General features: G+C 49.1%; 1 protein-coding gene across 3 annotated transcripts in view; it reads right to left on the minus strand.

The window, feature by feature from the left end:
- The window catches only part of HDX (highly divergent homeobox), a 249858-nt gene that overhangs the window by 143567 nt on the left and 89153 nt on the right, over window positions 1-17138 (minus strand). For all 3 annotated transcript variants that reach the window (XM_086918767.1, XM_086918768.1, XM_086918769.1), the window contains 2 exons: window positions 15018-15071; window positions 3367-3513 (listed from right to left, as the gene is read on the minus strand). In XM_086918767.1, the coding sequence (XP_086774893.1) occupies window positions 3367-3513; window positions 15018-15071 (201 nt within the window). The remainder of the gene's footprint in view (window positions 1-3366; window positions 3514-15017; window positions 15072-17138) is intronic.

Genomic DNA, 17138 nt, shown 5'->3' on the forward strand with positions numbered 1-17138 from the left:
TTCTCACACTCAAGATTCCGCCATCTTTGTCCGGTGGTAGGGGTCTATTTCTTCCCATCCAGAATATGACTTTGTTCAATAGGTCCTGCTGACTTTCAGCTTTTCCCATCGCAAGTGGTGGTACTCCTGAGAGGACGGACACATATGGCGTGGCTTCTGGCGGGAGGTGTATGTGTGGTAGTTTACGTACTGATTTAACCTCTAAAGGCCTTGATAGAGCAGATTTGAAGGGAGCTTTGGAAGTGGTTGAATCTGGGATTTTGGGGGATTGTATAGTGGCTTGAGCGCTTTTGTGGTTGGGAGTTAGCTTAGCTGTTGGGAAAGTAGTAGATGGCTGAGGTCGGTTCAATATTACTGAATTATTGATGGGTTTCAGGATAGCCGTGATTTTATTCTCTAGACCCGAAAGCCTTTCCGCTATAGCGTTGATTTTTTTCTGCTAGTGGGGAAATGATGTTTTTAACAAGTTGTTCAATCTGAGTCAGTAGAGGAATCTGGGAATAAGATATTGATTCATCCAGTTTGGCATCAGTCTCCATGGTAATAGGGAGGTTATTAACAGACAGTGCAGGGCTTACAGATGGTTTATGGAATTTTGATTGATTCCCTTCGGTATTGTCCTCATCCTGCTTTCTTTTGACTGGTACTTTGTTCAATAAAAAGGGGGATTCCTGTGTACTGCCTTTAATACTGGTAGTACAGGGGCCTTTGGCGAGAGAGGGTGATTCCACACTGACATACTTGGTTTTGCATAGACTGTTTAGTTCATCCCACAGGGACAGGATATGCACTCTTGGGGAGAATAGTGGAGGAGATAGCGTACTAGAAGGAGAGTAGCAAGGACAATTTATGTCTATCACATGAACAGTAGGCAGTAAGCATGTGCTAATCGTTTGGTGCTTTTGCACCGCTTGACCTGGGCGCCCCTGCGCAACTGGGCTTGATTCCCCCTTACAGGACATGATCAGAGTAGAGATAGTAGTATTAAAAATATAGTCAATTTAATGTGTGTGCACTCTACCTCCTTTAGCAGAAGTAACAAGGGGGAGGCCTGTCCTGTCCCCTTCGGTCCACGGAGGGCCACAGAGGGCCCGCCCTTTGCCCGGGCTTCGCCCCGGGCTATGTCCCGCGCGCGTCCCGCGTCCCGGGATTATGCGCGAGATTTATACACTACAGGCGGGGGGGGGGGGGCGGGAACGCCGAGGGAAGAGGCAGCAGCTGTGGATCAGAGAGACTGCTGGACCTCGCAGTCCCTCGGCGTGTGCTGCAGACTTTGTCCTTTCCCCTCTCAGAACCCCACACAAAATCAGAAGCGCTATCAAAGCGCAGGAATCCCTCGTCGTCCTCCCGGTCAGCTACACGCTATGAGCGGCACCCGCGGAGCGGGGGCCGCGATAGGTTGAAATAATGTCCAGGCGGGGGGGGCGGGAACGCCGAGGGAAGAGGCAGCAGCTGTGGATCAGAGAGACTGCTGGACCTCGCAGTCCCTCAGCGTGTGCTGCAGACTTTGTCCTTTCCCCTCTCAGAACCCCACACAAAATCAGAAGCGCTATCAAAGCGCAGGAATCCCTCGTCGTCCTCCCGGTCAGCTACACGCTGTGAGCGGCACCCGCGGAGCGGGGGCCGCGATAGGTTGAAATAATGTCCAGGCGGGGGGCGGGAACGCCGAGGGAAGAGGCAGCAGCTGTGGATCAGAGAGACTGCTGGACCTCGCAGTCCCTCGGCGTGTGCTGCAGACTTTGTCCTTTCCCCTCTCAGAACCCCACACAAAATCAGAAGCGCTATCAAAGCGCAGGAATCCCTCGTTGTCCTCCCGGTCAGCTACACGCTGTGAGCGGCACCCGCGGAGCGGGGGCCTGCAATAGGTTGAAATAATGTCCAGGCGGGGGGGCGGGAACGCCGAGGGAAGAGGCAGCAGCTGTGGATCAGAGAGACTGCTGGACCTCGCAGTCCCTCAGCGTGTGCTGCAGACTTTGTCCTTTCCCCTCTCAGAACCCCACACAAAATCAGAAGCGCTATCAAAGCGCAGGAATCCCTCGTCGTCCTCCCGGTCAGCTACACGCTGTGAGTGGCACCCGCGGAGCGGGGGCCGCGATAGGTTGAAATAATGTCCAGGCGGGGGGGCGGGAACGCCGAGGGAAGAGGCAGCAGCTGTGGATCAGAGAGACTGCTGGACCTCGCAGTCCCTCGGCGTGTGCTGCAGACTTTGTCCTTTCCCCTCTCAGAACCCCACACAAAATCAGAAGCGCTATCAAAGCGCAGGAATCCCCCGTCGTCCTCCCGGTCAGCTACACGCTGTGAGCGGCACCCCGCCATTACCATTCCACGTACGGTGCCACAATATAGCAGTCAGCTGTGCACACTAACGTTGCTGACAGAATGCTACAGGCATACATTACAACCAGTGACGCATCAAGGGAGCCACCTACCTAAGTGCAAGTGAGGAATACAGGCCATTCCTGGCTTGTTAGTAAAATAGAGCCTTGATTGGTTGACAGTTATCACGAGCCCCCTCCCCCACATTCCTGCCCCCATGCCTCTGCACCTACTGAATTAATAGCAGCTACACTGCTAACTACAACAGCATCTCGAGCCGCATGCCAATGGTGTTACGCAATGATGATGTCACATGTCCATGGGCCACATACCATTGGTGCCCAGGGGTGTGCGCACCCTCAGAACTCAAAAGGCACCAAAGCTATTTGACGTCATCGGTTGTCTCGAAGCTGACAGCACGCGCACACTCTCTCGCGACCCATTAACAGCCCAATGCAGCCACATCCAGACACCCGAGAAGGTGCCAGCTCGAATGCCCACAGTGCCCCTGGCACTGGTGAAGTTTATGAGTGAATGTCTACAGCGGTACAGGGGAGGACTGCGCCACTCCAGCCTGTGAGCCCCGCTGTTCCTCATTACATGGAAATATCAATTATAAACTGTCGCCATTGGTTCTTCGACCGCAACTTAGCACAGAAGGACAACCGAAGAGAGACAAGCATTGGCCGCGCGCGAGGTGAGGGAGGGGGAGAAGCGGGAGTTGTGTGCGCACGAGGCCAATGCTTAAAAAAACAAGCATTGGCCGCGTGGACACTGAATAAAATAAAAAAATAATTAACAAGTGAGTTGCGCGCACGCGTGCGCCCGAAAAAAGTGCTGTGCACGTCGCGAGCGCTTGTGCGCGTTCTAGCAAGCTGGTGGCCAGCAAGGTAGCGCTTTTTGAAGCAGGTACTATTTGTCTCGCTGACAGCGCATGCGCGCTGGCTCAGGGAGACCTAAAAACTGTGTACCACAAATCATTTGCAGAGCAATCCTATACAAGGTAAATACTTGAAATATTCAAAAGCAGATCACTGTTGTAAACCTTACCCGCACGATTTCACAGTCCACGTTTAACTCTGCGGCAACAACTTCTATTTTCTCTCTACACACAGAGCCCAGACTTGTCATTCCGTTGTCCCAGTATTTCTTGAGAGTGGCTAAATCACGGTGACTAAATTGAGTGCGATCTTGCAGCTGTAAAAGAACAAGAAGCAGCAACTTAATACTTGTGCTAGATACACACAAACTGGTGTCACAGACTTACTCGGTCTATTTTAGGTTCGCTTTAGTCACAAAGTTTTCAGCAAGTGCAGGAAGAAGCAATTCAGTACTATCAATTACCATAAGCTTTCCATTATGCCTTACAGCCATGATGACCCAGTTTCTTAAACATATCATACACTACTTCAGTTATCACACTCAAGGACTTTGTAAAAGGAGGTTCCTGAAAACCTGTTATGTTATTAAGAGATGATGGAGAAGGAATACATTCTGAGTAGAATTTTCGGAATAATCGCCACAGGTAAATGTCTTGCCACCATAAGGTGTATTTATGTTACTATGGTTCGAATATACCCCAACAACACTATTGGTCTGGAAGGAAGAAGGGTAACAAATGTTAGTATTAGACGTTTCTGAACTCCTTGATCAAAACTGTCATTATCCCTGTGAAGGTTAATGGCTACACAGACCTTTACGTACACATAAAGCAGCAGTATTCAAACCCAGCGGTCCTTGATAGAGGTGTACAGTTTCCATAAGTAAATTATTTATAGAAAAAGACAATGCAGTTTACGATTCACCTAGGTATATTACTCCTCCATTAAAGAGACTCCATTAAAGACACCTTTTGAAAGATGTAGGTCTTGATTTCTTCCAAATAGAGAGTGAAGCCACGAGCAGCCCTGATTTTACATTTTTAGTCTATTACATTTTTGATAAGTGTCATCCCTTGAAACTACGTGGAGCACATTTGTAGTGCCCATCATGAACTCGATGTAATAAAAGTACAGGGGGGCCACAAGGCAGTACCAAACTTACACCCTCTGCAGCACAGGGCTGGACAGGTGTAGAGTGCCAACACAGCATCGGGCAGCCAATACTTTTCAATGGAGGAGTTCCGTTTTGAACAAAGGCTGCAGGCTCAGGACAGGAGGCCGGGTGGAAACCTATAGCTGCCCAGGTAAGAAGAGATGTTAGGGGGCATAGAGACACTGAAGGTTGAGGTCCCCAAGGCCAAGGGTTTCGGGTGTAGGGGTGTCCTTAGGCATCAGAAAAATGTTATTGGGCAGTTGAGGCTGCAGGCATTGAGGAGTAGAGGAGTAGTCTGGCAGGGGTCAGCCTATAATGGACTCGGGCTCAGAAGCAGTGGGGAACCTACGCAAGGCCAGTGGGTCACTTAGACTCGTGCAATGGGCGTCGGGTGCAAAGGTGGATCGTCGGCCTCGTGATCGCCAGGATGACGTCGTCAGAGTACCTAGACGCTGCCCTCGCTCCCTGACGTCAGTTCTGTACATAGCTTTCCGCGCCAGGAACGCAGAGCCATGCAAGAAACCGACACTGGTGCCATGAAACTAGGGCCCTCAAAGGGAGATACCTTAACCCTAGGTATTGGTTCACAGAACCGGAAGGATGGGTGGGGCGGTAAGGAATCTAACTAGCTAATGTTTCATACAGATATATTGTTGATAATAACTTGATAATCTGAAAGAAATACGTTAGTTAGATTCCTTACCTTGGAATAGATACCCCAGCAATACCAACCCCGGTGGTGGGCCTGTGAACCAAGATCACACCAGGAAGTCCTGGAGAACAGAACGGCCAAAAAAGCAATTTCTCCGGACTTGACTGTCCAGGCAGTGGTGCTTGCCAAACGTGTGCAGCGAGGCCCACGTAGCTGCCTGATAAATGTCCTGCAAGGGGCCTCCCGACGCAGGGCAGTAGAAGCCACCGTGGCCCGAGTGGAATGGGCGCGCAGCCCCACAGGAGGCTCCTTTTTAGCCAAGGAATAACAGACCTTGATGCACAAAATGACCCACTGAGAGATGGTCCGTTTGTGCACCGCACGTCCCTTCTAAGCGCCCACGTAGCCAACAAAGAGTTGGTCGTCCACCCGGAACTGTTGTGTGTGGTTGAGGTAAAAGGAGAGCGCATGTTTTGGGTCCAGACAGTGGAGCCTCTCTTCCTCTTTCGAGGGATGCGGAGGCGGAAAGAAGGTGGGCATGGTAATGGGCTGGCCGATGTGAAAGGCAGTAACAACCTTGGGCAGAAAAGAAGGACGAGTCCTCAGAACAACCTTGTCCGGATGGACTGAGAGGAAAGGACGCTTAGATGAAAGAGCCTGGAGCTCACTCACTCTTCTGGCAGAGGTGAAGGCAACCAGGAAGGCAGTTTTGAGAGTCAGAAGACGAAGAGGGCAATTATGAAGTGGCTCGAAGGGAGCGCATATCAGCTAAGTAAGAACCAGGTTCAAGTCCCACTGAGGCATCACAAAAGGAACAGGAGGAAACATGTGTGTGATGCCTTTCAGGGAATCTATTTACAACAGGGGACTTGGAAAGAGAAGCCTGATCAGGATGCCTCAAGAAGGCTGAAATGGCCGAGAGATAGCCCTTGATAGTGCCCAGAGCAGAGCCCTGCTGGGCAAGAGAGAGAAAAAAGAGGAGAAACTCTGAAAGAGAGGCAGAAAGTGGATCCACAGCCTTTGCTGGGCACAATGCCACGAATTTGTTCCATCTACAGGCGTATACCGTTTTTGTGAGGGACGCCTGGTTGACAGAATGACATCACAGACTTCAGGAGGCAAGTCAAATGGCCTCAACTGTCGCCGCTTAATCTCCACGCATGTAGGTGGAGACTGGGCAGGTTCGGGTGGAGGACCGTGCCCTGTTGCTGCGACAGAAGGTCCTCCTGAAGAGGCAGACGAATCGGGGGATCGACTGACATACTGAGTAGCTCGGGATACCAGTATCTTCATGCCCCGTCCGGAGCCACAAGAATAACTTTCTTCAGCACTCTGGGCAGAAGTGGTATAGGCGGAAAGGCGTACAACAGACCGCAACTCTACTTGCGACGAGCGAGTGCCGCCTTGAACATTCCATAGCGCAGAACTGATTACATTGCGCGATCTCTTCGGTGGCGAATAGATCTAACCAAGGCTCTCCCCACTGCTGAAAGATACCTTGTGCCACGTCCGAGTTCAGACGCCACTCGTGATCCATCATGCACCAGCGGCTGAGTTTGTCCGCCCTGCCGTTCAGGGAACCTGCCAGGTGTTGAACCACCAGGGTGACGCCCTGGTGTTCCAGCCATGTCCAGAGGCGCAGAGCCTCCTGACAAAGGGTCCACAACCTCACCCCACCCTGTTTGTTGCAGTACCGCATGGCAGTGGTGTTGTCCGTGAACACCTGCACTACACTTCCCCGGACAGAGGGAAGGAATGCCTTCAGTGCAAGCCGGATCACCCGCAGCGCCAGAAGGTTAATATGGAGCCGGGACTCCACTGGAGACCAGAGGCCTCTGATCTCCGCCTCTCCCATGTGGCCCCCCAATTCCAGGAGGGATGCATCCGTCACCACTGTGTGCTCCGGTTGGGGAAGGGAGAGGGATCTGCCACTGACCCAATCACTGTCCGTGATCCACCACTGCAGCTGATTCGCAGTGCCCTCTGAATTCAGGACGTGGTTGGGCAGGTTGCCCTGATGCTGTGCCCACTGGAACCCACTGCAGAGCCCGCATCCGCCACCTGGCGTGATGTACCAGCAGGATGCAGGAGGCCATCAGCCCCAGGAGCCGCAGCGTCAGCCTGACTGAAACTCGGGATAAAGGCCGAAAGATCAGAATCGGAGCCGGAATATCCCGAACCCGCTGCTTGGGAGGATAAACCCGAAACTGCGCCGAGCCAAGAACCGCTCCGATGAAGAGGAGCTTTTGAGCGGGACTCAAATGTGACTTTGGCACGTTGATGAGAACCCCAGCGAGTGCAGGAGATCGACCACAGTCTGGAGGTGGGAGACAACTGTCTGGGGCGAGCCCGCCTTCAACAACCAGTCGTCGAGATAGGGGAAGACTGGAACACCTAATCTGCGCAGATGAGCTGCGACCATCACCATCACTTTCGTGAACACCCGAGGGGCGCTGGAGAGGCCGAAGGGGAGCACGGTAAACTGAAAGTGCTCGTGGCCTACCGTGAACCGCAGGTAGCGCCGGTGGGCCGGCAGGACAGAGATGTGGAAATATGCGTCCTGCGAGTCCAACGCAACCATCCAGTCTCCAGGGTCCAGGGAAGCATCTTGAACTTCTCCTTCCGGAGGAAGCCGTTGACGATCCGGAGGTCCAAGATAGGGCGCAGGCCCCCTTTGCCCTTCTTGGGAACCAGAAAGTAGTGGGAGTAGCAATTACGTCCTACTTCTGGCCCAGGAACGCGCTCGATGGCCCCCTTGGCCAAGAGGGCCGTAACTTCCTCCTGCAGGAGTTGCAAGTTATCCCCCGACATGCGGTGGTACTGCAGTGGCATGGCTGGAGGGGTCGCCTCGAAGGAGAGGGAGTAGCCTCTTTGGACGATTTGCAGCACCCACCTGTTCGAAGTGATGGTATGCCAGTGGAGTAGGTGATGGCGAACCCTGCCTCCTACTGTCGATGAATGGGCCTGAAAGCTGGGACTAGGAAGGCTTGTGAGTAGGTATCCCCATAATCCTCATCTTGTGGTATAAGGCTATGTGTACTAGCTGGTGAATGTACAGGAGAGATCTCTACTGGCATTTCTACTTCTGGTGAAGGAATTCATATAGGGGAAGTTTGAACATGCTTTTTCAGAGGAACCGGTGGTGGTTTAGGATAGTCCATTTTCCTCTTTTCAGGCACTGTGTATACATGTCCAGTCTTTGGATGAATTTTAAGAGTCTTTTGCCTTGCATCAGGTTGGAAAAGTGCTTCTATTGGCAAATCCTTTTTCGGCGCCGATTTATCTTGTTTGGGGCCGAAAAGTTTAGACTTTGCAGTTTCTATTGTCTTTGGAATGGTTTTTGGTTTCAGTTCCGAAGACTTTTCTTGTTAGGTCTCGCAGACGTAAAAAGCAGGCGTAAGCCTGCTGTCTGCGAGACATCTTTTGTTGGCGTGTTCCGATGAATGTGAAGACAGGGGATGTGCACGAGGTTCCCATTCGGCGATTTCACCTCGTGGGCGCGCACGCCCAGCCGGCGCAGTGCACATCCCCTGTTCTCAACATTCACCGCAAGTCAGCTTCTGGCCATCGCGCGCGTACACAGACAGGCAAACTCACGCATGCGCACACACATTCCCACGCGCACCCCCCCCCCCCCCCCAAGGCATACACACAGGCAGGCACATACACGCATGCACGCACCCCCCTCCCCCACCACTCACGGGGCTCACACGCGCGCACACACACACATGCACGCAGCCACCCTCACTCACCTGGCTCTTTTGTCGTGACTCCCCGTATCTCCGCCGCATCGCCTGGCCTTGGTTGCATAATTAAAACTGCACCCAACAGCCATGCGCCGAAACCGAGTGGAAGCGGACGCCACGTCCCCAGCGCACCCCTTGCCTGTAGCAGCCGCCTCTGCTGACCCGGAAACGCTTCATCCGCTTCCCCGCCTCCGGTACCCGGATGTATTACATTTTGCTCCTTGTCTCAGTGGCAGGCATGGCGGACGCAGTGGAAGCACATCCCGGGGACGCAGACAAGCTCAGCTAGAAGTAAGCGGCAGAGTAGCAGGCTTGATATTTTTGAACCGGTAATTTTGGGAGCATCATTCACACGATTTATTAAATAAGGTATACTTTTAATGTTTGTTGAATTTAAAGGAACTCCGTCATGTCTTTAAAAGTATGCTGCTTTGTGTAAACTTTTTTACTTTACTTTAATGAGCGCGGCAACCGCTTTAGGGACACCGCACTCACATTTTTCTTTACTTTAATGAGCGCTGCGTCCTCTTTAGGGACACCGCACTCACGTATTTATTTATTTGTCACTCCACTTTTTTTTTTCATCGGATCCCTGACTCTGAAACCCAAAACGACCAACTCGCTCCAAGTTTGCAACATGCATCCCCCGTTTTAGCTGCAGGTGATATATTTAGTTTGGTGGTGGTGGGCTGTATTCTGCAGAGCGGGTTAGGAGATAAGGAGTCCCCTTTAAAGACATCATATGGTTCTCGTTTGGGAGCTGGATAGAGGTCAGGAGCCCTGCACGGCCGGCACATGGTGAGATCGGTCCAGTTACCCCACCACACACTATCCTGCCGGTCCGGAATCACGGAGAGATGGGGGCTGTGGCAGCCGGCACAGCTCTGCCACCACACAGTGCCTGCACGGGACAGTGGGAGGTAGCACAGCGACCCACACTCCCTACCCTACCTGCATGAGATGGCCGGATGGAATTTGCCGGCCCAGGTCTGTTACCACACACTGCCAGTACAGGCCGCGGCACAGAAAGCTGACCTGTCTGTCACCCCACATTCCATACCTGCACGGGAAGGGCTCCCTGCATTATGCTTTTACCGACTTTTTTGCCTGCGTACAGACACCACACGGTCTGCAGAGCCGCGCTCACTATTAATGACCAACGCATTTGCCTTTTGTGCAGTGTCCAGGCCACACAGCATCCACCCCACATCACCTGCTCCCTGCCCCCCCAAAGTGCCAACGCCGCCAAGCAGATCGGGGACTTCGCACCACACCGATATTACATACGTTTTACATACGTTTTTTATCCTTTGCTTTCCTCGACTGCCAAATTCGTTTGGTGGTTTTCACGTTGGCATGCCGATGTAATATTTTTTGCAGAGCTCCGGTTAATGACCTTGCAGCCCCTTCAGTCATATTTGACGTCTAAGTGATGTTTTTAGTATTTTGGCTTCCTCTTTAGCAACATTTGGGTATGTCCCCCATGTCATGCTTTGCCCAGAAACACAGGAAGTTGACCAGGACCTCAGATTGACGTCCCCCAAGCCACGGATGCAGAAAGGTATTCTTTCATGTAGATGTGCTTCTCATGTAAAGGGCTTTAATGCTTCTGACCATGTTGACGAAGGAACTCCAGCAGCAGTCTTCTGTCTTCTGTATGAAATGCTGGAAAACGTGGCATGTTTTGTGCAGAGATATGCTTCTCATGTAATGCTTGCTGACAGTGTTGACGAAGGAAGACCAGAAGCAATAGTACTGCCCTATACATGAAAGACTGGAAAAACGCAGCATGTTTTGAGAGAAGTAGCTTAGAACCAGGGTGACCGATCATTTATTTTACACGTACAGAGAGTTGTAAGTTATTTCTAATAAAACAACATTGGCTTTGATAGCACGGTTGTGAGAGACATTTAAATCAGCATTTCCTTTCACCATATAAAGTTCATGCGTTCTCGCAAAGTAAATGTTTTTTCATAGATGTATTATTTAAAAAAAGCAAACCGTTTTCTCGCTGCTGCTTTTAAAAGATATTAGTGTAGATTTCATGCTAGCCACGCCTATTTGCTTTGTCATCTCTAGCTTTCTGTTTTTTTTTTTTTTTACTGACCACCACAAAGAACATATCTTCTGCAATGTAGAACTGCAGATGACATAACATTTTTTGTGCTCTCTATTGCTTTACGTTTGGCACTAGTATCTGCTGCGCAGAGTAAGCTTGTTATTAGATGTACTAACTTACACTTGAAGTTTGTGAATACTGAAGAATAGTAATCATACTCAAAACTGTAAACTTACTCAAATTGTAGATTACCTTTGTAAATCGGAGCCAGAATGTTCAGTACCGCCTTCTTCTCAAGCTTCATTCAGGCAGAAATAACAATACGGCACACTGTCTTGCAAAAGGTATAGAATGTTCTATGTAGATACCAATAAATAACCATGTGAGGCATTGGCAGCTTCTCCTCGTTGCACAGAGCATGCAACCAATCACGCACAGAACAGGTTCAGTATGGGGAAACTTATAACTGCTGAAGTTTCACTGATGGGCACAGTACACCAGTGCCTTTTTGATGGTGAGGTCCTTAGGGCCTCATATTTTGAACCCTCTCAACTATTTGTTGTGCACCTTTTATTTTTTTACCCTAATTTAGAATACATTTTTTATATTTTGCTAGTCATTAGATTGCAGTAGTTTACCTGCCTTATTCTGTACTACATACAATTGCAAATACTTTTTTTTGCATTCTGTGCAAGTACATAATACTTCACATGTACACATGCAGCACATACAGCAGGAAAGCTCTATGCAGCTGCCAAGAAACTTCAAACAATGAGTGACACATTCAGAAATTCAAAATTTCTTTTTAACCGATGGCAGAATGCATTCTGGAGTTTATACTTTCAGTACTCTAATTGCAGGTATGTGCCTAGATGTCCTGACATGGAAAATGAGGGAGCTCCTGTCACCTATGTGAACCTTCCTTCAAATGTAAAGCACACACGGACAGCAGTGCAAACATCTCTCCTACATCAATCATAGACAATAGGGGTACTAGCATCCTTTCAAAAGCATAGGTATAATTTATGGAGATGGCTGCTGGTGATGGACACCTGCGCTCAGTTTGGGGAGCAGCACTTATTCTTCATCATCAGCATTTGACCTTGAACAGCAGAGAAGCAAAAGATGAGAAAACATTGCCAAAGGGAGAAGCAAGGATGAACAAGCATTTGCAATGCAATAGGTCTCGCATTATAAAAAGTTTGAGATATTGGTGTTGCATTATTATTAGCAATGGCAATAGCTCACACTTTTTAATCATGGTCTCCATCTATGCCGGATCACTGTCATTGTTATTTGTAATATCAATACATCAAACTCACGTAAATACAAAACATATTGCATTATAAATGCTATAGTTGTCACATTTAAGAAAGAAAAAACTATTGGCATTGTAAATGACAAAGCTATTAATTTCGCTATTTTCAAAATCAACTCATAAATAAAATAATTGTCATTTACAATACCAATACCTCAAACTTTCCTAATGCGAGACCTATTGCATTGCAAATGCTTGTTTTTTCTTTGGATCTGTGCTTTTTGGACCCGAAGCCTTTGTTACCGGGTGTTTAGATTCACCTGCCCTTGGAGCCGAAGTATGTTTCGGTATCGGAACTGTCTTCGGGTCCACTTTTTTCGGAACCGGGGTCGTTTTCCGGTCAGTAACTTTGGGAACCTCTTTGGGCGCCGAACTTGGTTTCGGCTCGCCTATTTTCGGTACCGATGGATGTTTCGGTGCGGGTGTTGACTTTGGCTTAAGAACCTTCTGCTTTTCGGGACCGACAGACTGACTCGAGCCGGAGTCGACTGGAGGCTTTTTAGTACTCGTTGCTGCCGAGCCTGAAGGCGGGGCGTCGGAAGGTTTTGGTCGGTGTGCACCTGGACCCGAAGGTGGAGGTGGAACAGAAGCCTGTCCCGGTATGGTGGGGTGAACAAGGTCGACGCTCTTACTCACGACCTGTTGACCAGCTGGAAGAAGATCGTCATCTTCGGATCGATCCTCGGCTCCGGAAGCGGAATCCTCAGCTTCAGAAGCGACTATTTCTTGCTGTTCTTCGGCGTCTACCTCGATCGGCGCCTCATCGATGATGAGGTCTGGTGTCAACGACAATGACTGCTCCATGGCTCTTCGAGCTCGACGGTCCCTGATTGTTTTCTTGGACCTGAATGAAGCGCAGGCGTCACAGTCTTGACTCTCGTGCTCTGGAGACAAGCACAGGTTGAAAACCTCATGAAGGTCAGTGTGGGGAAATTTGTGTCCACACTGAGGGCACTTCTGAAGGGTGTTCTTTCCATGAGCCAAAGGCCCAATGGCGCAGTTTGGCCCGACCGTCCCGACGAACGCTCGAATGGAGTAGTATAATCTTTCTTCGACGCGGGTAACCGGAATCAGTGTCGAAGACGGTGTCGATGTTGTAGATTGATTTATGTATTCGAGAAGAGATCAGTAACGGGACCAAACGATGAACAAATCCGAGCCCGATGGCGGAAAAAAAAAACAATCTAAGGATGGAGTCGATGTCCATGTCGCACTACGATCTAAGGGAGGAGTCATCCAACAGACAAAGACTCTTCCAAGACAACAACAAAGTGTAATCATCCGGCCCACCACCAGATGGTGATCTAATGTTATAGTGTGTGGTCTGCAGCCCATATGCCTCGAACATATATATATATATATATATATAGAAAGAAAGAGAGAGAGAGAGAGGGAAAGCCACTGAAATAGAAATAGGACTAAATGTTGACACTGTACTGACCAGTACCAACATTTGTCCTATTTCTTTGTCAAGGGCTGTCCCTTTTTCTTGTTCTGAAAATCTGGTAAACCTAATTATAGGGCACATTAATTGAGGGGCAACCCAAAGCCCACTTTATGTACTTTGCAAACAGAAAGTAACAAAAAACAAAACAATTTATGGCAGAGAGCTGCATTAAAAGTGTTATACAAGCAGGTAGGCATCTGCAAGAGCACTCCGTATGCCACTACTATTATATAGGATTTGACACTAAACGTGTTCTCGGGTTATATTCAGAACCCCCCCCCCCCGCAAGGATATTGCAATTTTGTGATTAGCAAAGTGCCAGCAAAATACAAAAAATATATATTTAAAAAAAGAAAAAACATTGATATTGATCCTTTTTTTGTTGGCTCTGCGCTGAGGTTGATCAGCAGAGGTGTTAGATTCCTCTGTCACCTGCCTGTTAACATGTTAAGTACTTCGAAATGCACAGGGCCCTTCTCTTGCCCCTGGCTCTCTGCTAACCTAGCTGTCTTGCCAGGCCCCCTCCCTCCACACACCCATTGAGTCTTTTTAGTGTGTGCAATAAATAGTGCAAAATTAACCAGCAGTTTTGGATTGCTTTACTTGAGCCCCAGTGACATAACATAATGTACATTTGTGTTTTTTAGGCACGGTTGAATTTACTGATTTGCCCAGAATCAAAGGTTGTTGAGTGGATGCCAGGACTCATATTTGGTTTCCCAGTCAGCAGATCTAGCCTTAACCCCCAATGTTATCCTCTACACTTCCACCTCCTGCCCTAACTCTCCTTCCTCTCTCCCGAAACACTCCTCCCCTAACAACTCCACCCCCCATCCTCACCTCCATTGCCCCCTACTTCATAGTCTCCTGCTGTTCACCTTTGGAATAGTGGTTGTCGGGAACCATAGAGTGGAGCTTTATCAAATTTAGAAATGCACTCTCTGGCATCAAACACCCAGCTGTTCCGAGGCGCAGTGCAACTGGACACTTGCCAGGTCACCGAGTGACTTGTCGGAGTGTCCAGTAGTGACAGACCAAGGACAGCACAGTATTTGTGTAACAGGCATGTGACCTGCCTGCCGCCAAAATACAGCAAATTTTGTTGCCTGGGATTGCTAACTTTGCAGCACAATTTGCTATCCCAGGCTGCAAAATCTTGGGGGCATGGGGTTGTCTGTTATATTCTGGCATCATAGGCATCCAACTAATTAGAAATCTGAAGTAACAGAAAGACAAAAAAGACAAAGAAGGCATGAATTCAGGATGCATTACACCTTTTAGGTATCTTGTATTTTTTAACTGGAATGTTTGCCAATTGTGTGTAAAAATTTATTTGATTGAGCATTCAATGAAATACAGACAATGCTTCTCCTGCATTTACCAAGGTGTCAAAGTAAACTGAAAACATGAAATGCTATTTATAAAACTGTAACTACTGTACTCACTGTTCTTTTTCTAGAACACTCAGTGATCCAAGGCACAGAAAAGTTTCCTGAAATCTGTAGAAATAAAACAATTATTAGCACCATCGTTCAACTGAGAAAAAACCTGAATCTGGTCAATGAAAATGTAACTCCTGCACATTTTTAGGACCAAGTTAATCTCGATAATCTTTATGTACTGTACTACACTTTTCTTCTCTAGAAGTTCGCTTATTCTTAATTATCAAATAAGGAAAAAGGTACCGTTAGAGCAGGCTATACAAATATTTCAGGCCTTCATCTCAGGATCACAAACAACAGCTATGTTTTGTGTAGAAAACATTTGTAAGTACAGCTTTACATACTTTCAAACATGCTGGAAAGAGCTTGCCACCAATGCTTCACAAAACGTATATGATTCATAAAGTGAGAGCAAATAAAAGCATGTGAAAATTACAATCTGGATCTGTAATGCTCCAACTTGTATTTTTGAAGTCTTTGTTAGTTGTGTGTACTTTTGTGATCACATGCCTAAGCACGGAGAGATCAGAGTGACTTCCATGGCCTGATGGATCATTTACGTTTTTCTTCTACATTCAACTTTACAATTGATTCAGTTTAAGACTTGATCCTGAGACTCATACTCATTTTGCCTTGTGTTCATATTTTGTCAATTTGCAGGTTCAGAGAACATACCCAATTCTGGTAACATCATTTTGGACAATATAAGAATGGGTTTCAGTTATGATATAGATGCACTGGTGTTTCTACCACAAGGAACTTTTTTTATTACACAGCCCTCAATAACCTCTTCATCCACCGAGCAAGGATACGGCACTGCATGCTTGTTGGCAAAGCAAATCTAACAGCCATATGGAACATTCCAGCCCCTTTGCGAAAGGCCTATCTGTTCATCTAAAAAGTAATCGGTCTTTGGTGCAAGAATGCATTTTATTGCTGCATGGGCTCACAGCTGTTTCATCCCTCACCTGCAGATGATGTTTAGGTTCTGAATTTCCTATCGGTAATGGCAAACAAGCATTTACAATGCAATGGTCTCGGCATTCTTAAAGTTAGAGCTATTGGAATTGCTCATGACATTATTTTTATTTATGTTTTTTTTTTAAAAACATAAATAAATTGCATTGTCATTTACAATGCCAATAGCAGGGCAGGAGAGCAAGCACAAGCAACGAGGGGGCAGGATAGCAAGCACAAGCAACGAGGGGTAGGGGCAGGGGAGCAAGCACAAGCAACGAGGGGGCAGGACAGCAAGCACAACCAGCGAGGGGGGGGCAGGACAGCAAGCACAAGCAAGGAGGGGGGTGGGGGCCGGACAGCAAGCACAAGCAACGAGGGGGGGTCAGGACAGCAAGCACAAGCAACGAGGGGAGGGCAGGACAGCAAGCACGCACAAGCAATGAGGGGGGGTGGACAGCAAGCACAAGCAACAACGGGGGGAGGAGAGCAAGCACAACCAACGAGGGGGGGAGCAAGCACAACCAACGAGGGGGGCATGACAGCAAGCACAAGCAACGGGGGGGCAAGACAGCAAGCACAAGCAACGGGGGGCAAGACAGCAAGCACAAGCAACGAGGGGGGCAGGACAGCAAGCACAAGTAACGAGGGGGGCAGGACAACAAGCGCAAGCAACGAGGGGGCAGGACAGCAAGCACAACCAGCGAGGGGGGCAAGAGAACAAGCACAAGCAACGAAGGGGGGCAGGACAGCAAGGACAACCAACGAGGGGGAGCAAGCACAACGAAAGAGGGGGCAGGGGAGCAAGCACAACCAGTGAGAGCCCCTTCCCCCCACACACATAGATCCCCCTCACACACACACATAGCCCCCCCATACAGAGCCCCCCACACACACACAGAGCCACACACACAGAGCCCCCCAACACACAGAGCCCCCCTAACACACACAGAGCCCCACACACACAGAGACCCACACTCACACAGAGCCCCCCACACACACACAGAGCCCCACACTCACACAGAGCCCCCCACACACACAGAGCCCCCCCACACACACAGCGAGAGCCGGGGGAGGAGGGTGGAGGGGAGGGATAGAACCCAGGAGGAGAGCCGTCACGAAGAGGGAGAGCAAGCACAAGTGGAGGAAAGCAGCACCCGCGAAGGG

Source organism: Lissotriton vulgaris, chromosome 4_1 (assembly GCF_964263255.1).
Source record: "Lissotriton vulgaris chromosome 4_1, aLisVul1.2, whole genome shotgun sequence".
Lineage (NCBI taxonomy): Eukaryota > Metazoa > Chordata > Amphibia > Caudata > Salamandridae > Lissotriton > Lissotriton vulgaris.